This window comes from Lissotriton helveticus, chromosome 1_1, assembly GCF_964261635.1.
Source record: "Lissotriton helveticus chromosome 1_1, aLisHel1.1, whole genome shotgun sequence".
NCBI lineage: Eukaryota > Metazoa > Chordata > Amphibia > Caudata > Salamandridae > Lissotriton > Lissotriton helveticus.
Window position 1 is genome coordinate 1,233,783,723 of NC_136057.1, and position 26,744 is coordinate 1,233,810,466.

At 44.2% G+C, this 26,744-nt stretch overlaps 1 protein-coding gene across 2 annotated transcripts in view; it reads right to left on the bottom strand.

Annotated features, from left to right (window-relative positions):
• The window catches only part of TBC1D22A (TBC1 domain family member 22A), a 2,393,943-nt gene that overhangs the window by 1,567,710 nt on the left and 799,489 nt on the right, over positions 1–26,744 (bottom strand). For both annotated transcript variants that reach the window (XM_078679664.1, XM_078679673.1), the window contains exon 6: positions 5,404–5,532. In XM_078679664.1, the coding sequence (XP_078535790.1) occupies positions 5,404–5,532 (129 nt within the window). The remainder of the gene's footprint in view (positions 1–5,403; positions 5,533–26,744) is intronic.

Here is a 26,744-nt window from a genome sequence, read left to right on the forward strand (position 1 = left end):
ATGCCAGAGGCCATTACTGGCCTATCACTGTCGGTGTGGTGAGCCAAAATCAGAAGGACTTGGGCCCCTTGAGTCTGTATGCCACATTTTCCGCACCAGTCACAAGGCAGGGATTTGTTGCTGGGCTCTTCCCTCACTGTTAGGGTGGGAATCTTGGTTAGTTTCTCTTTCTCTGCTTATTAATATGCTTAAATTCAGTGAGTTGCCACATTAGATCTGGAGGTCATACTTGGATGATGAAGCGTCGGGGAGCCTGACCAATCCCTGGGCTGCAGAATGGGTGGACACTCTTTCATGGGGGCTGGCATCAGTGCACCCATTCCCAGTACAAAGCCCAACTTTGTGAGTGTCAAAACTGGCACCCGCAGGGAGACTTCCTTGCCCCTGCCTGTGCATTGGGGTGCCCAAAGCAGAGCATGAAGGTAGCAGTGGGACACCAAAAACAGACTTGCACTGCATGCATCCAAGTGGGAGGTCCAGGCATGCCAGCAGCATACCTACGAGTAAGGACTGAGGAGGTTTTTGAGATGGGTGATTTGGTCTGACCTTGGGTAAACAAAGGGAGTGGAGCCCATGAGACAGTTTGAATCGTGCCCTGGGAGCGATCCAGAGTGATTGATATTTAACCCTCAGAAAGGCATAGCCCTGGAATGAACCCTGAGCTGCAAGGTATGTTTGAAGTGTTGATGACCAATGTGCCCTGCAATTCAAACTAATTCTTGTAACTAGTTCTGTTCTTTATTAATGTGCCAGGCGAGTGACCCACCACAAAATGTGGCAGGCAACTTTCACAATGTTTGCCCATCTTCGTGTGCAGGAGAGATGGTGGGAAGGCAGCATCACCCATCCACCACCCATGCAGCAAGACAGCCCAGCAACGCACCATAGATCTCCACCAGTGAATCAGCAATTGTATTTTAAAGAGTATTTCCTGGTGCTCAATCTGGGTACCCCACCTTGCCATCACATTGGGCAGCCAGCTCTATCACTTTCCTTCCCAGCCTGATCGGAATGAGTCTTCAAAAGACAGCCTGGTCATACAGGGCTAGTCCACTAAGTACCTGGAGACACCAAGAGGAGAAGATCCAGGTTCCCCCACGCCGCTAAAGCCACTCAACTTCCAACTGGGTGAGCACATGTGACAGTCTGAGCAGTCAGGGGCAGCTTACCCTCCCACCCCATGAAGCAGTTTACACGGTTTTCAATTCAAAGCGAGAATGAACTACGATTAAATCTATTTCTGTTCTTACCTAGTATGAAGAAATGTCCAGGGTGGAAACAGTAAATAAAACAAGCTTACCTGCAAACAATGCGCATCCTCAGTCATCTTTGCACATGCATACGTTGAATCCCAGGTTCACATTGCAAGTAAAATCATACATAAAGTAAACCTAAAATGTCCAAAATCAGCTTTTCAACAGATAACTGCTAATATCCATTCCACTCCCTAGACACCACAAAACCATGGACAGCTTTCTGAGTTGAGTTACTTTTATTCTGAAATGAAGGTGAGAAAGGAGCTCTCATTTCCCTTGGCTAACTTCTGCATTTAACACAATTAAAACCACTATATTTTCCAAACATTAAAAAAAGAATCCATGTTTCTGGATTAACAATATCCTGTCCTCTCCTTCCTATGAAATGCAGAGGGTGAGCATATCCCACACAAATCCAGTTTTCTCCTAATAGCTTGTGGGTCCCTTAATGTCCCAACCAAAGAGCCTAATTTTTCAAGCAACCCTTTCAGCTCTTCTCATGGACCTTTGCCTGGAGCACCATTAATGTGCAAGTTAGCGGGACATGTATTTCTGAATCAATCACACAGAGAACATATAGAATTAGAAAGAATCTTTACAGCTCCAACTAATTAAATCTGAAATAATTTTCATCTATAAGGTCAAAAGGCCAGCAATAATTTGTTTACAAAAAAGGGTAGGTCTTCAACTACACTCCAAAAATACCCTCCCGCCCCCACACCAAATTCTCTGCTTGTCACTTTCAGTTACCAGGTAACATGTTGAAGCTGCATAGATAGCTGTTTAGTAACCTCAAGCATCTTCTCTCTTACCTCAGTCACTCAAGAAATAGTCCTCTACTCAGTGGACTATGAGAATACTTTCAGTGTCTGTGCATCACTCTACCAAGTTCTAGATCAAACAAGTTAAAAATGCTGCTGGAAATCTCGTTTAAAGCTAAAAATGTTGACTGTATTTTAAATTCATGTTTAAAACCTCATTTAGACATAGGCATAGACTTGGCCCATCGTCTGAACAACCACAGGCATTGCTTCACTGTGCCAGCGGTGGCCAGGGCTTCAAACCTTAAGTTGTCTGTCATAGCTCCATCCGCATTAAAAAGAGGCCTTCAGGAAATATTTAGTTGGATGTCAGCTAACCAACTTAAATTAAATGGGGAGAAAACAGAGGTCCTCCTCTTAGGGAACAATAAAGACCTCTGGAGTGATCCCCATTGGCCATCGTCATTAGGTAAACTTCCACCTCCAGCTTCTCAGGTTAGAAACCTTGGGGTCATCATAGATGACAGTCTATCTATGACTCAGCAAGCCAATAAAGTGGCAGGCATATGTTTTACCATTCTTAAATGGCTACGCAAAATTGTCTGGATGCTACCATCTACTACCCAGAAGACCGTAGTCAATGCCTTAGTGACATCTCGGCTTGATTACGGTAACATCTTGTACCTGGGCTCAAACAAAGCAGTAATAAAACGTCTGCAACTGGTGCAAAACGCTGCGGCCAGACTGCTCTGCAGAATCCCCAGATCCGCTAGGATCACCAAACATCTTAGGGACCTGCATTGGCTCAGGGTTGAAAACCGGATTCGTTTCAAAACCCTGAACTACCTATTTAAAATCAAAGCTGGCACTGCTCCCAAATACCTTCAGGACCTTGCCAAGCCCTACCTCCCCAATCGCAGTCTTTGTTCATGCACAGCAGCGAACGTTGCGGTACCGAGGTTCAAACGGGCCAGAATGGGCGGGAGATCCTTTTCCTATTTGGGCCCAACCTTGTGGAATACATTGCCTATTCATATACGCAAGGAGGAAAGCTATATGAAATTTAGAAAAAGCGTAAAAACCTGGTTGTTCGACAAATAAGTGCTTTGATTGTTCTCTTTCCAGTTGTGTTTTGTGTTTTGCTGGTCCGGCGCCGGGAAAACCTTTGTGGGTAGCTGTGCGCCTTACAAGTTTTATAAAATAAATACAAGTTTTATAAAATAAATAGTTGCAGACATTCATCCCCAGAAATGTCTCCCATATAAATGGCAGGTGCAGCTCCAGAGAAAAACTGATTTGTGATGGAAGCCCTTGCCAGCACAGCAGGCTTATGTTATTGCTACCGGTAGAACCCCCTCCACCCAAGAGGAGGGCTATCTTCAAGAATAACACAACTAATGCCATGAATATTCTCCCAGCATGCAGGAATAGAGCACATGTTTTCCCTTTGGACATACAGGGCCGGCATTGCGACCTGAGCCACTGCACCAGGCACCAAACTCGGGCGCTCTGTTTATATCTTATGTGTTTAACAGCATCTGCTGCAGAGTTCCTTGTGTGTCCAGCAATTTTCAGGCAACAATAAAAATGTCAAGAAGGCTCTGATGTTTTTTCTACCTGATGTAGAGAGCGAAAAGACGTTTTTTCTAATGGGGGTTTTGAGTCATCATTAATTAGTGCAGATGATTAATATGCCTGCTGCAAAGCACATGTACTAAGCAGATCATAGACTTGTAATTTATGTAGATAGCTCATTGGGGTACTGCTTTTGTCCCAGAGATCTTTTTGTTACTTGCACCTCATAAGTTACAATCCTAGTATAGCATAGGGAACTATGAACTGTCATCAAAGAGCTGCATGAAAAACTCAAGGCATAGGAGACCCTTGGCTTGGGTTAGAAGGTTATATTTTTCAAAAGTCTTTCATTGTCATAATGGTGCAAAAAAGGGTTTGTTTGTGTAAAAATAAATTATTTTCAGTAAAACCCACCCCAACACCTTGTAGTCCTCATTATCTTACATAACATTTCCTATACACTTTTTTTACACACGTATGATTCATTGTCTCAGAATAGTGTGAGTGTGATGTAGAGTGCTCCGACACCCTACATTGGTGTGTGTGTAGCGCTACAAAACATGAAATACATGTGCAAAAGAGGCTTTTGAGAGGTGAGACGCACTGTCAGAGGGTGGTAGTCAGGGGCATAGCTTGGTCAGTCAGATTTTCCAACAATCAAGTTGACATAAAATATTAAAATACATTCTATGACAAGCCGGGTGCATATGAGGGGCTTAAGGGAGCAGTGGAAAGGGAGGGAAATGCAGATTGGTAGGAGTACTAAGAGAGAAAACACAATATTTTGTAAAATATCAAACTTTTTTGAGGCTTTCAAAACAGATAGAGGAAGTGAGTGTGTATGTGTTTTTGTCCATATTTATGTAAAAATCCCAGGTAAAATCCAACATACACCTCATCATACCGTAGTGAAAGCACCTGTACCCAAATGTTCATCAGAAAATAAACTTATTAGGGGGGCGCAACATGACAACCCCCCCTCCCCTGCCGAAGTTACGCCCCTGGTGGTAGTGAGGGAATCTGTGGGGTATGAGGTTATTGTGGAGGAATCAACAAAAATTGTAAACACAAAAGGGCACCAATGGAAAGGGCACTAGAGGAGAAGATTAAGTTTTACATCTTGACTCTCACTTTATATACAAACCTAGTCAGTGTAAACAATGTAAACACACTGCAAAGAAGGCACCACCTACCCTCCCCCCACATTCTACAATCTAGCTCTTCCACAACCTTATACCGCCCTGTTCTTCCATCTCAGCCTCATGTCAAAGCTCTGCTCTGAGCATCCTTCACTCTACCTGTGTTTTAGCAACCACTTACTGGAAAGAGACATTCACACCAAGAAAAATATCAGTATTTTTAGAGCATGGAATATATGTGCTGAGTTGTGAAGGGAAACTTTAAAATCCTCCGGATTTGAGCCTCTGGACTTTAGTAGATGAGAAGTCTGTGAATTTAGGACAGTTGATTAAAGGCACATGGCCTCAAGATAGCAATATTTACAACAAGTCTACTTCAAATGCAGCATTACAAATTATTACAATCAATAAGCAGCATGAATTATTTTTGCAGGAACCAAAAGGGAAAATATTGTTCCATCAACAATTGTTTATATATTCGTGAGATATAATGGGAAAAACATTGTATAATACAGAGCTCGAACGGACACCAACGGACGCTCCACTAAACCGCCCAACCCCCGTTTGGCTTCATATTTGTATGAATATGTTCAAGTTATCTACATAGTCTCGCGCGTCACTTCGGTGGCAAATGCCCTCCATCAAAGCTTTGAGAGGTTGGCTTATAAATACCTGTCTGTATGTCTCCTTGTTCGTCTCGTCGTTTCTGCAGTCATAATAATGTTCAATAAATGCAAAGTATTCCTTCCGTTTTCTTTCTAACGTGCATTCTCTACGTTCAACATTTGGAGGAAGATACCCCTGAAAAGAAAAACATGTATATGATCAAGAATCACAGAAGGAGTAACTGAAAAGGCAAAGCAAAAATATTCCTCTTGCCTTCGGCTCACTTGCAGGCCTGCCACCTGGGCTAGACACTCGGCAAGGCACCAGGCTTTTCTCTTGCGTCAGCCGGTGCTGGATTTGGGATACCTGCCCTCAGATGTGGTAAAATCAGTGAAAATAAAACAGTTTAGCAGGAATAGTTTTAGATGTGTTTTTCTCGTTTTCTTAGTTTTAGTGATTGCATTCTTTCAGCAGCTTTCCTGGGTCATCACGCGCAGTACAATTGTTTTTATATGTAACTTTGAAGAAGAAAGGATGAAAAAGTCCACAGCTAGCTTTAAAGGATAGCGTTTTAGCGTTTTATAACTTTTATTCGATTACAGTTTTTTTATAATCATAAAAAGTACATAGTTTAAAAGAACAATTGAAACAATTCGACATGTACTTAAAAAAGAAACAGAAACGAGGAATTTTTTAAGAAGTGCTTGAGAGAGAGCATGTTACATAAGTGCTTCAGTTGGGTTTGTGAGTTTATGTCGGATTAAAATGGAGGCCTTTAAGAACATTGCCACAGATTTGGCTACATGCGGAGAGTTCAGACATTGCAGAAACAAAGGATAAAGGATAGCAAAGAAGGTTTGGAGTCTGAAAACCTTTTCCTACTGACTGCAGTATTTTGGGCAATACCTTGGTAAGGACCATGTCAACATGTTTTAGTCTTTGACAACTGATAATATTTTTATCATATCAGTGAACTCATGAAAAAAATAATGATTCCTCTAGGTTTTGCCTTGTTATTAAATAATGCGAGTGCTTATTGCCCAATGTATGAGCTCTTTGAATATTAAGGTTGCAAATGTCAGGCAAGGCAAGATAAATATTTCCCCCCCAAAAGCCTGATTTCCTCAGCCATTTACTTAAATCTGGAAACAAAATCCTGAATATCACTTATTCTTAGCTCCACTTCCATGTTGTGCTGATCTAGAATGGAGCATTTTTCACTTACTTTATGTAATGTAGGAGTTGTTTCAACATAAGGGGCTACTTTCCGTGAGGTCGTCAGGGCTCCAGCCTCCTAATTTTCTGTGCAGGTCTATCATGTAATGATTAATAAAAGTATATTATTTACTATGTGTGTAAAAAAAATGGACCACCAGGAGATAGAATGGGACCTTCACTGGCATTTGAGGTAAGTTAAAAAAAATGCATGCTGTGTTTATACGTGCGTGAGAGAGAGCGTATGTGTAAGCATATGCCTGTATTAATGTGTAAGCATGATTCTGTGTGAGTGAGAGTGACAGGTAGATATGATATATGCATATTAGATAATTGGCTGTCCATTTTAGTGTTGCCATTGTCAGGAATATTCTGGGCCAAACTCAATTTGCTCAACATTCCCTCAGCAATGGTACATGTTTAAGCTGAGCAGTATAAATACACTTTGCTCTAAGTATTCTTAAAATATTTAGAGCAAACTGTGTTTATGCTGCCCAGCTTAAACAGAAAAGTTCTAAAAACTAATAAATAACCACCATTCACGTACTTTCTCATTGCCAAAAAGTATACATTCAATCAATCAATCAAGAATTTGTAAAGCGCACTACTTACCCGTGAGGGTCTCAAGGCGCTGGGGGGAAAAGGGGGGGAGGCCGCTACTGGTCAACAGCCAGGTCTTGAGTAGCCTCCTGAAGGTCAGCAGGTCTTGGGTCTGTCGTAGGCTCAGTGGGAGGGTGTCCCAGGTCTTCACGGCGAGGTGGGAGAAGGATCTGCCGCCGGTGGTTGTTCTTCGGATGCGAGGAACAGTGGCGAGGGCGAGTTCGGCGGAGCGGAGCTGGCGGTTGGGGACGTAGAAGAAAAGTCGTCTGTTGAGGTAAGCGGGGCCGGACTTGTGGAGTGCCTTGTGTGCGTGGATGAGGAGCTTGAAGGAAATCCTCTTGTTGACAGGGAGCCAGTGCAGGTTTCTCAGGTGGGGGGTGATGTACCTGTGGCGTGGTACATCGAGGATCAGGTGTGCAGAGGCATTTTGAATGTGTTGCAGTCGTTTGATGAGCTTGGCCGGGGCTCCTGCGTAGAGGGCGTTTCATAGTAGAGTCTGTTACTGACCAGGGCCTTGGTGACAGTTCTTCTTGTATCTGTAGGGATCCACCTGTAGATCTTGCGGAGCATGCGGAGGGTGTTGAAGCAGGAGGAGGAGACTGCGTTGACTAGCTTGGTCATGGAGAGTGTAGAGTCAAGGATGACTCCCAGGTTGCGTGCAGGGTCGGAGGGTGTTAGGGCTGCCCTCAGTGCTGTAGGCCACCAGGAGTCGTCCCAGGCTGAAGTGTTGGAGCCGAGGATGAGGACCTCCGTCTTGTCCGTGTTCAGCTTCAGTCGGCTGATCTTCATCCAGTCGGCAACGGCCTTCATCCCTCCGTGGAGGTTGGATTTGGCGGTGAGGGGGTTCTTTGTTGAGGGAGAAGATCAGTTTACTGTCGTCGGCGTAGGAGATTATGTTGAGGTCGTGCTGTCGGGCGACTTGAGCGAGCGGGGCCATGTAGATGTTGAACAGTGTTGGGCTGAGGGATGATCCCTGGGGGACGCCGCAGATGATCTTGGAGGCTTCGGATCGGAATGGGGGTAGGCGGACGCTCTGGATTCTGCCAGAGAGGAAGAAGGTGGTCCATTCCAGGGCCTTGTCTCGGATCCCTGCATCATGGAGGCATGGAGGCGTGTGCGTAGTGTGCGGTGGCAGACAGTGTCAATGGCGGAGGAGCGGTCCAGGAGGATGAGGGCCGCGCCCTCATCGCTGTCCGATGCCGTTGAACAGTTTATTAATAAATATAAAATAGATTTGACCCATTTAGCAATATAAAGTGTATCCTTTATATAAAATTATAAATTTAGGCTTCAAAACTGACTAGGATGCATAACCCTAATAGAGCCCTAACATTGTCGCCAAGACCTCTGCTCCAGATTAAAATAAAAAGTGAAATGAAAACCTAAAGAGAGAACACATTCTCCGTGCATCTCCCAAAATATTCTGCTCAGGTCAGCCATGTCCATCAGCCTCACATCTTGAACTTCTCGGGACTTTCATTACTGGAAACAGGTTGAAACGAAAGCCGCCCCGGGTGCGAAAATGAGAGTATTACAGGGCGGACATCTTACACAGCCACCAAGTCTGGGATTCTAGCTTCTGACACTTGAGAACATCTTGTGATGGCTTTGCCCCAAATACTGCACCAAACTATAGTCCCAATAGACAACAGTGCTGATAAGCTTGGATGTACTTCTTTAAAGACCACTAGTAGTCCCATTTCGACAAGTTGCTTAGTCCCTGAAGTTTGAACTATGTTTTATACATAGTTCTGGCGGCCTAAACCTCAACTAATGTTTTCTAAAACCAGCTTTTTTAGGCATTGTTTATTAGGGAGTTCCTTCTAGGAATTTTCACACATTCCCAGTAGTGCTGATATTTTTTCTGGCATAGCATAGGGCTAAACAAATCATATGCGTATTTGTTTGATTTTATTATTACTGTTTTGACACCATTCTAATTAACATTCAGGACGTTACTCCACGTCCCCAGAATCAATACAAAATGTGCTTTTAATTTCTTCTTGACCAACAAATATTTGCATTTTCAGATCTTGTGGAGGGTAGGTCTGTGCTTTAAGAATTCTAGTTAATACTGATAGGAAGAAACAATGAGTCCCCATTAACCTTAATGGTGAAATAAGACCTGTCAGTGTTTCAAATCATCACAATATTTATTTTCTGTGGTTGAAAATTGCCTGAGCTCCTAGGGGCATACTCCTCTGAGCTCTGCCCAGTCTGCAATGAGGGCTTCCTTGCATTTAACCAAAACAACCGTTTTAAAGAGGGTCTAAGGGCATTTTTAAAGACCAACTCATAGACATGGCCCCCAAAAAAGCACTTATAATAACAGAGAATGTCTATGGGTCTAGTGATTCAACTGTACTGCCTGTTCATGACACAACTATTAAATCAAAACTCATTAGTGATGAGAAAAATATGTGCACTAGTGTAAACTACAAGCACAGCATAACATCACTAGGGTATAAAAAGTACCCATCAGTTCCTTCCTTTCATTTAGTCATCCTTGGCGAGCTCGAGAGATTCTTTCACAGGGTGCAGCAGATGATAGGGCAACCAGCAGCTTCAGGATATGTCTAGTGATACATCCTTCAGAATTTCTTTTTTGTTGTTGCAGATTTATATAGCGCAAACTCGACCCAAAGGTATTGGAGCGCTTTACATGAGCACCAGTTACGTTACACAAGGACACATTCACATTTTTGGTAGGCACGGAGAGATTAAGTGATTTGCCAAGAATCACAGGATGTGGAGCCGACCCCGAGGCTCCAACCTTAGTTTCCCAACCTTAGTTTCCCAGCTCCAAGGTCGGAAGTTTAGCCATGAGACCACATCCTCTCCAAAGGAAAAAAAATTTCTCTCTCCCAGTATGGTACCTTTGGCATTGTAGTCTTCATAACACTACGATTCTGACTGTGTGACTGGAGATATAGGGCTCGAAGTTAAACAATGTGGCTATAATTCTGGTATGATTCCTATCGGGGACAGGTTGTGTTTTTCCTATATATTTTAAAGCTGCTCTGAACTGATCCTCTGTACTCAGGACAACCACTTCCATCGTGTACGCAAACTGTCTACTCTGTACAATGCATCATTCTGTACATTGTTAAGTGTTTTTTTTACATGAAATTGCAGAACAGATTTTCAGCAGTCTTAGTATACCTCTGGTTTCCATAGTTCCTCGTACAATTGAACTATGTGCCGGCAGCATTCTGTGTTACTCTCTCTATCTGCTGATTTCTTAGATGGTGCAAATGTCAGAAGGGCTGTATATAACAGGCCCATGATCATTGGTGTGCCAGTGTTATTCGGCTATGAGACTACTGTCATCCTTTCAAGTCTTCCAAATGTAAGGCATTTTCCTGGTCTCTATTCAGTCACTGTCACTTATTTGTAATTCCTGGTCCCCTAGGTTATACCCAATGGGGAAGCTACCCAGAGATTTCTTTGAATCTAGGCAAGAGTTTGGGGAGATGAGGGACGGGTTTAGCCCTTCCTTAATTGCTTGAATATGTTGGAACCGTGTGGATCTAGATTTCCACGGTCCTTGTCTTGGACAAAACTATATAAATCATGCTGCCTTTCATAGAAAGTTCCAACAGGGAAACGCATGGCCTAGTGTGTCTTCTATCTCATAACAGAGGCATTCAAGGTATCTACAATATTATAATTGACAGCAAGTATGAAATGCTGGTGGCAACAGAGATATGTGTCTGTAATGCTTCAGATGGTTCAACATTACACTACATTTGGAAACTATAGACATGGAAATAATGAGTACTTGAATCATTTCCGTCCCACTAAAATCATGAAAAATGATTTGTTATTCCTGGTAGGAGAAAACCATGACCTTTTATTCTCAGTGTATAATGGGACCAATACGGAATCCTAAGTGGAAGCAACCAATCAAAAGCATTCTAACATCATCCCTATCATACAAGTAATATGATATGGAGTGAGGGCTATGTGCAACATAACACCACGGACACTGATCATTCACTCTCAGAAGGGTGTCAGTTAATCATAGCACAAGACACCAAATGTTCAGATGCTCCAACACTGGAGAAAACAAACCTGCTTTCTAATTTGACAAATGTGTAGATTTACGTGAGAGTTACACTGGTATGTCAAGGTGAGATTTGAGTTGCAAGCCATTACTTTTGTCCTCATCTTTCTTGGCTTGCCTTGATCAAGACTATTGTAGCCTCTAAAATCTTTTTGACAGCAAGTGACTATAATTATAATAATGCAGAAAGTAATATATTTTATTATTTTTTGTTTGATGCTTCTTAGCTCATTCTGCACTTGTCTTCAGGGAATAATCCATCCTGAATATAGCAAATTTGGTTAAGGTGCCCGCTCCACCTTCTATAGATGCTTTTTTAATTAACTATCCAATTGGATGTGTGGCATTTTCCTCGGTTGCTTTATGGCTTTGGGGCTCTTGTTAGACCACGGCCTTTCGTTTCACCTTCAGACCCTGACACATACCTCCTCTTTGGAAGTTTACAGGTAATCGTTGAATGTGCATAATCTGTTTGCCATCTTTCCACCTGTAAACGTCAGTGACTTATACTATTTCTTTTTATTTTAAACTCTGAGCACTTCTCTGTAAGCTGTATACTCAACCAGGACTGTCACAGGGGAGCTCAGGTCTTTGATAAGCAGAAAAGAATGTTTTAGTAGCTGAACTACATCTACATCTTTCCTTCAATGTGGAATTTGTTTTCCTGTGTTTTTTAAATCCTTCAATCTTTTATTCACGTGTTGAGATTAACAGTTGGGTTTTATGCTTACCGATATGGATATGTGTGGGTTGGCTTCAGCCAGAGAGTATAGTTTTTCAATCTAGTTTTTACGCATCTTAAGGGCAAGGTATTTCAGTCTCTTGTCCATGTTTTCATAAAACAAAAAACATCTTTATTATGTTTTAATTGAAAAAAATAATAATAATAGTAAGGGCAGGGGCACAAACTGTTTCTTAGGAGTCAAAACCAGCTTTGCCTAATGCAGGGGCTGCCCAATTCCAAGGCTGACTTATACCAAGGATGCCTCGTCTCGATCTTTTGAAAACATAGCCTTTATTTACTTTTTGGCATTTAAACGACTGTGTTAGAAATGGGGGTCTCTAGTTAGCAAGGGTTTGCACCTTTGTCCAAGCAGGGACCCTTCTTCCTAGTCAGGGTAAGGGGGATACACTTCTTAAATAACCCCTGCTCCCCCCCTTGTTAGCTTGGCACGAGCAGACAGGCATCTCAGAGGCAGTGTGCACACATACAGTAATACAGTGAAAATACTATAAATGGACACCACACCAGTTTGGAAAATATGTAATCTTGATCTAAACCAAAACAAGCCCAAAACAACAAAAATCCACAATACAGTACTAAACATATGATTCTTAAAAGGTAGAAACTGGTACGTTCCAAGAAAATATTGGATGCAACACTTTTACACTAAGTACCTTGGATGGTTCCTTACACTCAGGGAAGGTGATGTGCCGGTTCCTTGCTCCGGGAAAGGTGATGCGTCAGTTCCCTATTGCTGCGCAGGGGAGGTGATGCGTCGGTTCCTTACAGGAGAGGAGGTGATGCATCGGTTTCTTACTGCTTGGGGATGTGATGCGTCGGTTTCTTACTGCGTCCTCAATGATGCAGCAGACTTGACACTTCGATGCGATGCATGTCACTACAGTACGATGCGATGCGTGAAGACCCGAGGTGCACTGCGATGATTCCAGCTGCGTCCCCCCTCGATGCGTTGGTTCTTCCACAACAGGAACTGCATCAGAATTGGTGGTGTGATCTCGGACGTCAGAGATCAGTGCACAGGATTCATCGCACGGCAGACACTTCAGCCGCGAACAGGCACTGTGTTGATTCTTCGGCAGTGGCGATATGTCAGAAAATTCTTCTTGCACTGCTACGATATGTTTATTTTCACAGTTCCTGCAGTTTCTAGTCCCAAAACAACTTCCAGAGGACCAGAACACTGGCACGCACCTTTCAGCAGGTCAGAACCCCCAGCAAAGGAGTTCAGAGGGGCTGGGGGTGAAGTCTTTGTGTCCCTGAGACTTCAGAACAGGATGCAAGCTCTATTTCAAGCCTTGGCAAAAAGTAGCCACTGCAGGCTAAACCCAGACAGCAAACAGCACAGGGGCAGTATTCCTCCTCCGTTTCTCCAGCTCTTCTCCTTGAAACGGGATTCCCAGAAATGATCTAAAAGTTTGGGGTCTGGTCCCCGCTTTTTATAATGCAAAATCATTTGTTCTCTGTGGCAGAGAAGCTCTTTGCCCAGCCAAAACCAGTTATGTCCTCTCAGGTGCAACTTCCTGGCAGGAGATGGAGACAGCGGTGTCCTAGACAGACCAGGCCCATTCAGGTATGAAAGAAATCTCCTACCCGTACTCTGACACACAGAAAGCGCATCCCCCGCCCCTCTCACTCCAAAGCCAGAGGCAAACTGAATTGTTAGGCAAGAAAACACCTAATTTCCAAAAGTGGTATTTTCAAACCCAGAATGTTAAAATCACACTCACTAAAAGATGCATCTTAACATTCTGAGTTCAGGCATATCAAACTTTATTTTCCTATCTTGCTCACATGGGCAGTAATGCTCATAAATGTTATGAGCAAACTCTCCATTCCATCCTATGGGGCAGGTAGCCTTACAATAGTGAAAAACGAAATTGGCAGTGTTTTACCATCATGCCAAACACATCAGGACATGTCCCACCTTTCACATACACTGCACCCTGCCCACAGGCGTACCTTTGGCCTACCTTATGGGCAACTCACATGTAAGAAAAGGAAAGGTTATGGCTTGACAAGGGGGTGCACTTGCCAGGTAGACATGGCTGTAATAGACTGCACACAGGCACTGTGATGGCAGGCCTGAGTCCTTGTTGCAAAGCTGATTGTGTGGGTGGCACAATCAGTGCTACAAGCACACTAGCAGCATTTGGTTTACCGGCCCTGGGCACACATGGCGCACTGTACTAGGACTTAATTGTGAACCAAATAAACCAATCATGGAAACACCAATCCATAATAACAATATACAATGGGAGCACGTACACTTTGGCAATGATCAGCAAAGTACCAAAAGCATGGGGAAACCCTAGGCAAGGCTGCCAGGTCTAACACATTGCCTTAATGCAAAGGGGGAAAATAACAGTCATTAGCATCCAGGAAAAAATCAGCACTATCTCGTCCTTACTGCTGCCAGCATTGAAAGGTAAATATGCTACATGGTGTGTGATACACAACAGTTCTCTGAGGTAGCAATATCAGATCTGTATGTTTGTTAGCCTGTCATCCTGAGAGTGAGGAGGGACACCCACGTATAACCAAGACAGAGTATAGCATTCTAAAGAAAATACTACCACACAACGAAACAGTAACCCTGGTATCCTGTTAATTGCAGACCCGTGTGCTGTAGACGAGGCAGCGCCCCAGAGGGCCACATGGTCAAACCCAGACATGGGGTTGTGACACTAGCATTAATCTGGGAAAGTGAGGGTGGAGGAACATCCAGTGGCTTATTCCTGCTGGACATTATGCTCCACTACAGCTTCATGGAAGGTGCCTACGAGTAGCTCACAACTCAGGCTAGCCATTCGATGTAACAGAAAACATATGAATGTTCCTCTGTCCTATAGTCACGTTGGGAGGCCCAGGTGATTTCCAATTCATAAAGATCGGACTATAAATTTCCTAGTGAGCCTTTTCCTATTAGGATGGGAATAAGCCCCCAACAAGCAGGTAGGAAGAATATTTCTATTAGTGATAGTATGCACCAGGCATGGCTCATTGTCCCCAAAGGAAATTCAGTGTGGACAACTCCATAATGTGTATGGGCCCAGCCTCCTCGGTTTTACATCTAGTAAACCATGCTAGGGCAGCAGGGACAAATCTGATTCCACTAATATGGAGAAGCAGGCCCTTAATTGCATGTAAAATAATGTTGAATGGCCTCACTTAAGCCCTGTCTTTAGACTAGACATTCTAGGAATATCCTGTTAAGCAGTCCGATAGGTATAGGTGTTCGGATCCTACCCCAGTGAAGAGAAAGCAGTAGTGGGTTGTGTGTCACCTTCAAGTGAGATTCCTGAAGCAAGGTAATATGGGTGCTGTGCCTCTAGCACCTGAAAATGCTATTAAGGCCCCTTTCATTCCAGAAGATCAATTTAAACTACGGCCTAAACTCTCCATGACAAATAAGTATGCCACTAGTCGCCTCCCCTGTCAGCGTCGTTCCCACCCCTCCAAGTTCCTCCCACTACTCCCCTCCAAAGCCAGATGCTGTGTAAGCAGCACCCCAGTGAGAAAAAACTGCAAATTATTGCAAACAGTAACTACTCCCATCTCCCAGGACAGCTAAACAGTTGTCCAGCATCCAAACTGATGGCCAGAAAAGACAGAATGATACTGATTGGCCACAACCAAGTAATACTTAAGTATATCAGTCTGGTTTGTGGAAAACCATGAATTAAAGAAAAAAGGCCCATATAGCTGTGGATACCACCCCGCCTTTAGATGAGGTAAGCATTGAGAAGGGAGCAAGCATGAGCATAACCCTATAGTGAACCCCAACAGATAATACACAACCAGGTTCTACATCAAAGCAGGTCATCCACTGTGCATGGGGTGATGACGGGAGGTCGCTCTCCCTACCCAGGGAGAGGACAAAAGCAGAGTTTGTGTAGATCACTGAGTCAGTTACCACTTTTTCACTGCAGTGAGGTGTGCCTTCTTCTGTGAGGAGGGAAAGTTCATCTGCCGCCACCTGTTTTCTACAGTCATTGAGCATGATTCTGCCATGGGCCTTTAGCACATGGGTACAGACAGCGTGCCTTCTTCCAGTGCTGTTTCCTGATGGCCACAAGGTGATGCAATGAGCTAGCCCCAGGGTTCTGTGTTCCTATGCTGTCCAGTCCCACTGCATTGTCAGTACAATGTTCTGCACTCAGGTTATGAGTTCCTTCATCTGTACTTGGAGTGTGTTGGTTGTCAGCTTTAAGGCATCCAAAGTAGTCTAACTCATGCCAAGCCTCTCTGAATGTTTATGACGGTCATCCCAACTGTGATTGTGATCAATCTCAAAAGTGTATATTTTGAGCTCTAAGGCATTCCTGTTTACCGCTATGACTGCCATTTTTCAGTCCAATTAATCTATTGCCACACCAGTAGCAGGAGACGCCAACACCTGTTGTTACTCATTGAAGGAGTGTCTGAAGCGGTCGTGACTTGGTCTTGGTGTACCGGACAATTGACTGCACCGGACAGCAGAGGAGCTTGACCCAGGAGATGCAAAATCCTACAGTCCTAGTCCCTAGGTGAGGGTCAGGAAGGTTACCCGTTGTGGATGCCAGAGGTGGATGAGAGTCCCAAGCCTGAGCATTAATTAGTTCAGCCTCTGACAAGTCTCATTAGAAAAGGGTGTAGGCAAGTGTGCTGGAAAGCCTCTGCTAAGTCTCTGTAGTGCACTTTCCAATATTAAGGACTCCTGCACTGCATCGCTGGAGTCAAAGGGGTCATGGGGACCACACCCCAGAAACTGTAATGGGCCTTTAGGCACTCTGCCCTACCGCCCTACCAAGTCATCCTGGGTGGCCCTGTTCAGGTGTACAATGCGGTGAGCGGGGGACGGTCAGCTAGCATGGGAAGTAGGCATGGTATCGACAACCCTCTATGCACTAAGGCAGTTTAAGGACAGTGTTTTGTGGTGCTGTCCATTCACTAAGTCAGCTGCATCAGCAGCCTCCAGAGCTTTCCCACACCCAGCATGTTCAATCCAACTCAGTGCAACCAGTCCAGTGGGGCTGGGTAGGCACTTTCCTGACAACACCCTCACTGTTGGGATGGGAAAGTCCCTCACATGGTGTTATATGTGCACCTCTGTCTGGATCCGCCCAGCTGCAAACTAACCTGGATCCCAGGTGCCGATTGTTGTTCTCATGAATAAACACAGATCATGCGTGTGGGCCATGACATAGGCCTGTTTCAAGGATTACAGTCTTGTTGGACTGGCACTATGATGATGAAATGGTACTGCCTTTACCAGGAGTTGAGTAGCATGAGCGTGGTGGTGGCAGCACATGTGTAGTGATCAGTAGGAGTGAACTAGCTTTTTTACCCGTGTCACTGGAGTGAGACCTTCATGCTCACTCATGTAAAGTTGTGGTGATGTGCACTTAACAACCCTTGGCCTACATCAAATTAGTATGTATCACTCTGCAGCACAAGTGTGGTTGTATGCATGTGCTGGGAAGATGTGAGTGGTACAATACATGGAAGACACTGGGTTAAATTTTGTGAAAACCCATTCCTGTGAGTTGGGTGGGCACACACTGGAGGGGGGAAGAGCCAGGTTCTTCGGTGCACTTCAAACAGTGGTTTTTGATTCATTAAAAGGCCACTGGGAAGGGGCAGGGCACATTTTGGACAGGAGATGAGGCTAATGAGAGAATCCTAAAGACTGGGACTGGGGCCCTTGGATAACATTTTGATACACGTATTGCTGTGGCTGACATTCAGGTGTGAACCTCTAGTCACTCCCATTGCCTCTGTTTTAGATAGAGTCTAATTTGTAGTTGCTCCTGTTGTGACAGACTGCTTTTCTGGAGGAAAGGCAGAACAGAGGATAGGGTACTTTAAAAAGAAACAGACACCCACATTTAAGAAGGGGAGCTCGGGCCCCCAAAATTGTCAACTGCCAAGCAGCCATTCAGCCTACACGTTGAGGAGGAGAAGCTCTGCAAGACTTCTACCTGTGACTTGGACTGGGGGCTAAGGTGTGCCAGTCTCCTAGGCTGGTGAGGGGACATCGTCAAGGAAAATTGATGTCTGCCTGCCAGTTTGCAATACCAATGTGCCTGAGAAGAAGAGGAGGTAGTGAATTCCAATTGGGAATTCTGGCTAGTGGATCCACATTGTGAGGTGTAATGAAGCAGCTGCTGCACCAATCAGGCCATTGCCATTGTGCAGATTTGAGTCAGTGACCTCGTATGCCAGAGGGGGCCATCATGAAGCTAGTCATTGCTGCACCAATTGCCCATTGCCTGTTGTGAGGAGTAAAGTCGGCAACGCCTTAAAGCCCTGTATGCCAAAGGGGGCTATTGTGAAGATTGCATTACTACAGTGCTGATCAGGCCATCACCTATGTGTGGGGAAAAGTCGGTGACCCCGTATGCCAGAGAGGGCCACCAAGAAGATTGTTTTGCTGCCATGCCTTTAGGGTCATAGCCGTATAGCCCGTGTGCAGAGTAAAGTCAGTGACCTTGTATGCCAGAGAGGGCCAACGTGAAAACTGCATTACTACTGTGCTGAACTGGCCATTGCCCGTGTGCGTAGTAAATTTGGTGACTCTGTATACCAGAGGGGGGCAATATGAAGACTGCATTACTGCTGTGATGATCGGCCCATTGTGCATGAGTGTAGTAAAGGCAGCTACCCCGGAAGCCAGAAGAGGCCACTGTGAATAGCAAGTATCATTGCCTGGTTTCGCCGATGTTGAGAGGAAAGTACACTGTGGTGACATCTGTGTGCTCGAGCCCCAACTAAAGTATCAGAACTCAAGCCATAGTCCCCATACCTGTGAAAAGAATCAGAGGAACCTACTGTGTTATTCGAGGAAGCACTGTGAATGACCAGCTGCTGCCTTTGCAAAGTTGAGATTTCTACTCACCAACAGCTGCCACTGCATCCCTCTGCCATCCCCAGCCCCAGGAAGACTTGGACTGATCAATCCACGCTACCACTGAGAGTGAAGTGCTAAGGGGGTACTTTGCCCAGTTGCTTAGGACCCATACTAATGCCCCAGCACATCAGAAGTAAAAGGCCACAACCTCCATGGTTGGGCCAAGTACCTCCAGCACACCCCATGGCCCTCTGAAAGGGGTTCTGAGACTCTCCTTATGTGGCACTGGGCAGCTGGGCCCACAGCTCCCTCAAATACATGTTCCTTCCAGCTTACTTGTGGAGCAGGTTAGTTATGCACCCCATGATCGCTGCTGCCATCACAGAGACAATACTGGCGTTGCCTAACCTCAGCATTCTAAAATGGGGGGGCACGACACTGGTGAAATGCCCTCCGATTTCACTACTGTAGCCTGGGTTCAACAGGGCCATACACATCCATTGTCACCTAGTTGGTGGCAGCCATCTTGGGTGGGTCCCACAGAGACAACACGTATCAGTTTTTGAACTTGCTGGGCCACCTCAGAGGTGTGAATTGCTGGTGATAGCAGGCGCAGTTGGCAATGGACAGAGATGCACCCAACATCATCGGGGCGAGGCCACAACATCACCGAGCCTAGATCCTGCCTCATGCAACTTTCTTGCACCATTATACACTTCCTTTATATCTCATTTTTCTGTCGCTCTGAGTTTAAGTTGGATGCTGAAATGGCAAAGGCAATACAGCATTAACAAGAAAGCTCTTAAATTCAACTTTTGCAAAGCATTTAGAAAGTTGATAAATGGCATTTGGTATTATTTATGTGTACCTGGTGCAATTAGGAATAGCATGTCCAATCACATAACAAAACTCTGACAAGTTAAGCCTGTGCTAAGCAGAGCACATCAGTAGAAGACTGAGTTGTATTTCAACTGTGGTTTCTACCTTTCACTTCCAGCTACTCTAGACCCATTTTAGTAGGGGCCAGACATCAACCTGCAGGTGGGAGCCGTAGCACGGTGCACTCGCCACTTGAGAGATACTGGGCGGGACTTTGGAAATCCCATGAGACCCTTCAAAGGGGTTCTTTGAAGTCGTGCTCTGATTGTACACCACCTCTTTTTGGTGCAGAGTAAATGCACTTGCTGTAGGCCTGTTAACCTCTGCACTTGCATCTCTAATATCGCATAAACATGGGACACACTTACTCTTATTCACTCATGCTCAATTACCAGCACTCAATCTTACTCACTAGCAGTCACTCTCACACACACACAGAATCATGCTTACACATTAATATAGACATATGCACCCACATACACACCCTCACTCACATGTACGCATAAACACAGCATGCATTTAAAATATTTTCTTTTAAATTACTTCAACTGCCAGTGAAAGTCTCATTCTAGCTCCTGTTGATCCATTGTTATTATACAAATAGTAAATAATAAACTAGTATGAATCATTCCAATGATAAAACTGCATAGAAAAGTAGGAGGGTGGAGCCCTGAGGACCTTAGGGGAAGCAGCACCTATGTTGAAACAACTACTACATTTCATATATTAAAGAAAAATGGTCCATTCTAAGTAAGCACAACATGAAAGTGGAGCTAAGAATAAGTGATAGTCAAGATTTTGTTACCAGATTTAACTAATTGGCTGCGGAAATCTGGCTTTTTAAAAAGAAAACACATTTATCATGCTTTGTCTGATATTCCCAACATTAATATTCAAACAGCTCACATATTGGGTAATAATCACTCTCTTTATTTAATAGCAAGGTAATACAAATTTTATTTCATGAGTTTACTGATGTTATAAAAATATTATCAGTTATCAAAGACTAAAACATGTTGATATGGTCAGGTTACAAAGTATTTTTTATACAAAGTTTTAGAAATGGGGATGTTAAGTTGCACCCAGTCCAAGTAGGCACCCTTCCTTCTAGTCAGGATAAGGGAGTTACACACCTAGATAAACCATGCTCACGCCTTGGTGCAAGCAGACAGGCTTATCTCAGAGGAAATGTGTAAAGTACTTGTACATATCACACAAAGTAACACTGTGACAACATTACAAATGGACACCACACCAGTTTAGAAAAATAAAGTATCTTTATCGAAACCAAACAGGACCACAATTACAAAAATCCAACATACACAACTTAAAATATGACTTTTAAAAGGTTTCAAGCAATTCTGCCCATAGAAATCTATGAATGAATGATTTTTACAAAAAGTGCCTCAAATGTGTCAAACTTCCACAAGGCAAAACAGCCACAAAGCTGGGAAGCATTGGAAAACACAATGATGTGTCAAATCCTGAATCTTATGGGAGGCGATCCAACAGTTCTGCTGCACGCAGGAGAAGTGATGTGTCGAATCTGGACTGTAGAGGGAAGTGATGCATTGATTCCAAGACAGTTTTGGTTTGCGGGTGCTGCAGGACACGCTGGAGGTCGAAGCGGCGGCGGCAATCAGACAATTTCTTCAGCTGTGATCCCACTATGTGTTATTTCTTGTAGCTGCATAGCAGGACCTGCATTGGAGTCAGTGCGGGGGTCTCGGACTTCGGCTACCAGTGCATCTAACTCGGCGTGCAGTGGTTGTTCAGGCCACTGACAGGAGCTGCGTCGGTTTCTTCGGCCACACCGGACTGTGCGACGGGATTTTCTCCCGAACGGTGGTGCTGTGCCAGAAATTTCTGCCGCAAGAAGGGCGTAGCATCGATTTTTAGTTTTTTTCCATTTCTTGGTAGTTCTTTGCAGTAGGAACAACTTCCAAGGTCCCAGAACTGGATTTGGTGCCCAAGGCAGGTCAGAACTCCCAGAGGTGGAGTTCAAGGATGCTGCAGGTGAAGTCTTTGTGTCCCTGATACTTCTTAACAGGATGCAAGCTCTACATCAGGCCCTTAGAGAATCTTCTTAAGCAGGATACTATAGCCAGGCAAAAGTCTATTCCTTTTCAACCAACATGGCAAACATACTGCCCTCGCATAACACGCAGCAGAGGCAGGACTTACCAGTCGTAGATCATGGGAGTAGCCAACAACCGAGCGCTACTAACGACATTGTTGTCAATTTATCTTGCTATGAACGGACAGCTTCTGAATTGAGAGTTTTAAATAAAGAACTTGGTTTTGTTCCGACCCCCAGGCATGACACTTTCATCTGCATAATGGAATTGTGTGGGATGATGAGGAAGATTAAGCTTCATAAATTCTTTGTAGACAAAGATAAGGTTCCTCCTTCTGTTTTTTTCACGAATCTACATCGTCCTTCAAATTTCTGCCCTCCGACTTCCTCATTAGGCCCTGAGGTGGCTGTCTTTGAACAGCGAGTGTTACATGATATTTAAGTTTTAGAACAAACGCAGGCAAACACACATTCAAACAATATGAGTAAAGAAGATTGGTCGGCTGTTATATCGTTGCAAGATAATATGCTTGTCACAATAAAACAAGCCGATAAAGGTGGAGCCGTTGTGGTGTTCAACACTTGTGACTATGAAGCCGAAGTGTTGAGATTGTTGGGGGTTTGCACAAATTATCATCCTTTGGTGCGGAATCCAACGTCTGAACTCCTTGACATAATTAAGAGCATGGTGGCGGACGCTGTGGGGAAAAAGTGGATAACATCTAAAGAGGCGGATTTCATTATTAATATGAAACCGCGTGTTACGGCATTTTACATCTTGCCTAAAATTCATAAGCCACAGCGTTCGCCTCCAGGACGCCCAATTATCTCGGGCATCCAATCTGTTTTGGAGCCATTATCTCAATTGGCAGATTTTTTCTTGAGGGAGGCAGTAATTACACAATGCTCGTATGTGCAGGACACAACTGATATTTTAAACATTTTGAAGGACGTCAAGTTTGACCCTGAGAACCAACTGCTGGTGACTATTGACATTGAATCGCTTTACACCAGCATCCCCCAGGATGCCACGCTGGTGGCAGCAGCCTGGGCTCTGGGGGATTTGGAATGGTTTTATGATACCCCACAGTCATTTGTCATGCAATGCATTGAACTGGCACTCACCATAAACTTTTTTTAATAGAACAATCAATTGTAATTGCAGGTGTCGGGGACTTCAATGGGGGCAACATTCGCCCCAAGTCTGGCCTGCATTTATGTGGGCCAGTTTGAGGAGAATGTGATCTACCGTACCGAGAACCCCTTTAAGGAGAATATCTCCCTGTGGCGGAGGTATATTGATGATGTCCTCTGTATCTGGACAGGTACAGAGGACCATCTCCAGATGTTCCTGACCTGGTTGAATCAGGCTGATGAGTGTCTTCGAATCACGTGGACTATCAGCAATGCATCTGCTGTGTATCAAGATGTGGACATCACAGTCGTGGCCCAAAGGTTGGCCACGCACATCCATCATAAGACAACAGACAGGAATTCTCTTCTCCACTATCGTTCGTTTCATCCCAGAGCCCTAAGGGATAGTTTTTGCGCTATCGACGCAATTGCTCCACGACTGGGACATTTATGGAACAGTCAGAGGAGTTGGTGAAGACACTCAAGGAGAGGGAATATCCCATTAGAATCATCAAGCAAGCTCAGAAGCGAGTTTTGAGCACTCCTCGCGAAGTATTGTTGATGAGGAACATTAAGGAGAGACAAGATTGTCACCCTGTGGTAACTACTTTTGATCCTTTTTCCACTAAGATGAGACAGATTGTAAGAAAGCACTGGTCCTGTCTTGACACTGCTATGAGTAAGATGCCACCGCCATGTTTTGTGTTTAAAGAGTGCCCAATCTTAAGGACAAGTTGGTCCATACTCGCACCCCCACTACATCACAGGTAGCTTCTCTTCCAGCAGGTCACTATCCATGTGGAGGATGTTCTGTTTGTAACCTTACACAAGTGAGCCAGGAGGTAACCCTACACGATGGTAGAACATGGTTCTTGAACAAGTTCAGCTATTGCAATACGTTTAACATCATCTATAGACTGACCTGCAGTTGCGGGTTACATTATATTGGTCTGACCTTACGCAAAGTGAAAGTACGTATACAAGTACATCTAAGCACAATTAAGGCCAAGAAACTGTCTACACGTTTAGTGCAACACTTCATTGAAAAAGGACATGATCTCAGGGATCTGAGATGGACTGTCCTTGAGAGGGTGTTGGGTGAAACACATAACGTTGAAAAGATATTAGCGAGGAAAGAGGCAAAATGGATTTTTTCTGAAAAAGCGGACCATGAGGGTTTGAACGACTCCATTGAATGGAACAAGATCAGTAAACATTGACCTGGGCAGGTATGAGAGTAGAACTTAGATGTGTGGTGTAGGTTAATGCCCCACCTGTATGTCACCAAAATTGAGTTCAGTCTATACTAAACACTGCCCTTGAGTTATGCTATGATTTAGCGGTGAACTTACAAATGTATTTAGAATAGGGGATATGTGGGTTGAATTTTAAGGCTGGTGTGCATCTACAGGTTGGACACCTCTTGTTCATCCTGTTCCTCCTGATGCATTTATTATGGGCACTTATGCCTCTGGTAGCGTGATGGTGGCGCAATGACCGATGTAGGTGCAACATCACTTTAGTCGTCTAGTTGTGCCCAACACTAAAGGGTGATTAGACACTGGTTTAAAGAGGAGTACTGTGCACAATAAAACGTTGCCACATTTATATTGAAAATTTGAGGGTAATTTGACATCATACTGCCTAGCAAAGGATTCCTTTTTGAATAGGAAACTTCTTACTGCACCGTTCCCGTCCAAAGATGGCCGCCATGTAAACACCCGTAGTGTCGAGTGAATGAGCAATTGAAAAGTGGCTTTGCTGAGGGGTTGTTTTGAGAAAAATAATAAAATAAATGTTTTTCTGATTTACAACATGAGTGGTAACATAGGGACGGATGTTGTCCTTTATTTAGATACCAGCTTGATGAGGAGCACTTTGCACAACAAAATGCCACCGCATGTAGATCGACTATTTTAGGGTCATTTAACATTATATTGTGAGAGAAGGTCTTTTGAATGAGAAACTTTACACAGCACTGTTCCCATTCGAAGATGGCCGCTATGGATGCACTCTAAGTGGTGTGTCCTAGGAATGTGACGTGGCTACAGGGTGGGGCCGAAAGGTTTGTAAAACCATGCAGCAGTGTGAGCTCGCAGTTGGAGCTTCTAACACGCAGGTGGGACGCGGCACGGGTAAGGATGTTGCTGACAGGGTGTCAGAAAGGTACGTGGCACACCAGTGGAAGGTGGATGTGGGCAATTTGTACTCTCGGTAATGCTACGGGGTCACGTTATTAGATGGAGGAAGGAAGCATAGTGGCTATTGATCAATAACAGTGGTGTTAAATCAGGTGACACTTTTATGGCAATATACTGTATATGGAGGGTGAGCGGGCCAGAAGAAAAAGTGATATACGTAACTGACTCATGATGCTTCTCTATGCGGGTTTTCATATATCCTTACAGGGGGCTAGACATTGGATAGTCTTCCTGAGGACATGTGATCTATAGACACGGGGGTCCAATTGAGGACGGTTGCAGGTATGCTGTGACTCCACAACCGTCAGGTAAAGAACTTGTACAATATTTTTAGTGAACTGTGTGCCGCTACAACATTGGAATTCATTATGCCCATGCAGAAGGCAGATGGATATTTACAACTGGCTCGATATTGTGTGTGTTTTTTGATACCATCACAGGTTTGAAGTGAATCCTAAGTGAAGATTGAGAACTTGAACCTATTAGCCCATATGAAGTTGCGCGAAGGTGGAGCAACGAAACATGTTGGCAATAGCAAATTGAATATGGTTTGATGGGAATCATTTTTAATTAGGAAGGCTTGCAGCTTGGAATAAAAAAAAGTTGGTTGGCCAGCAAGCCCTACCGGTTTTTAATGGTGAGAATTATGTTTACTGATTCTCACAGGGGTTCCATGGGCACGTACACTTAATAGTAAGCACGGTCAGTTTGTCTTACTAGCACTTTTTTACTATATTTATGTTATGGCTCTTTAAAAGGAGAACACACACTGTCTTCTTTTTCTTTTTCTTTCACACTAAGAGAGAGAGTTGCCGATGATGAGAAGTGGGTAAACCGGCGAGTATCAGTCATCAACCCCTCTGATGGGTTCTACAGTGAGGTACTCTCTCCCTCCCCTCACATTTTTTATTGGTAGGAGGTGGAATTCAGCCTGGATGGTTGTGTGCGCTGTTTTAAAGAAAAAAAGTTTATGGTACACTGTGACAAATCAGAGTAGTGTAAATAATCCCACTCAAGGGAATTGAGAAGGTTATTGAAAACCCTTGGATTGTCATTCCTGTTAGGACTGGGTGTAACTGGGGAGAGGCTTCAGTTGTTGTTAAAAGTCCATCTCTCCCCGTGCCCACAGACAGAAGCAGGCCAACCCAACAAAGCAAAACACAGCAAAGGGGCTGTACTCCTCCTGGCAGCTCTTCTTCTTGGCAGGACCACTTCAGAAGTAATCTAAAGTTCTGGGGTTTTAGGTATAATACTTATACCCCTTTTTTACTTTGAAGTCTTTGTTCAGCAAATCTCTCTAAGTAAAACCAGGTTTGTACTTTCTGGTCCAGCCACACTACTGGGGGTGGAGACAGTTTTGTGCAAGGAAGCTGCAGTCAATTTAGGTGTTAGTGTCAACTTCTCCCACACTCTAGCCTAGGATGGCTTATCATCATATGCAGGGCACTCCTCAGCTCCTTGTGTGTGAGTGTCTGGAGTGAATGAACAAACAGCCCCTGTCTTTCTAACACCAGACAGTTGTTCCACAAGAAGGCTGGGGCACACAGGATGGTTAACAAGAAAATGCCTACTTTCTAAAAGTGTCATTTTAAAAACACATTTTAAAAAACACATTAACTAAAAGGGTCTTTTCAGAGACCCCAAACTACAACTCTTCCGCT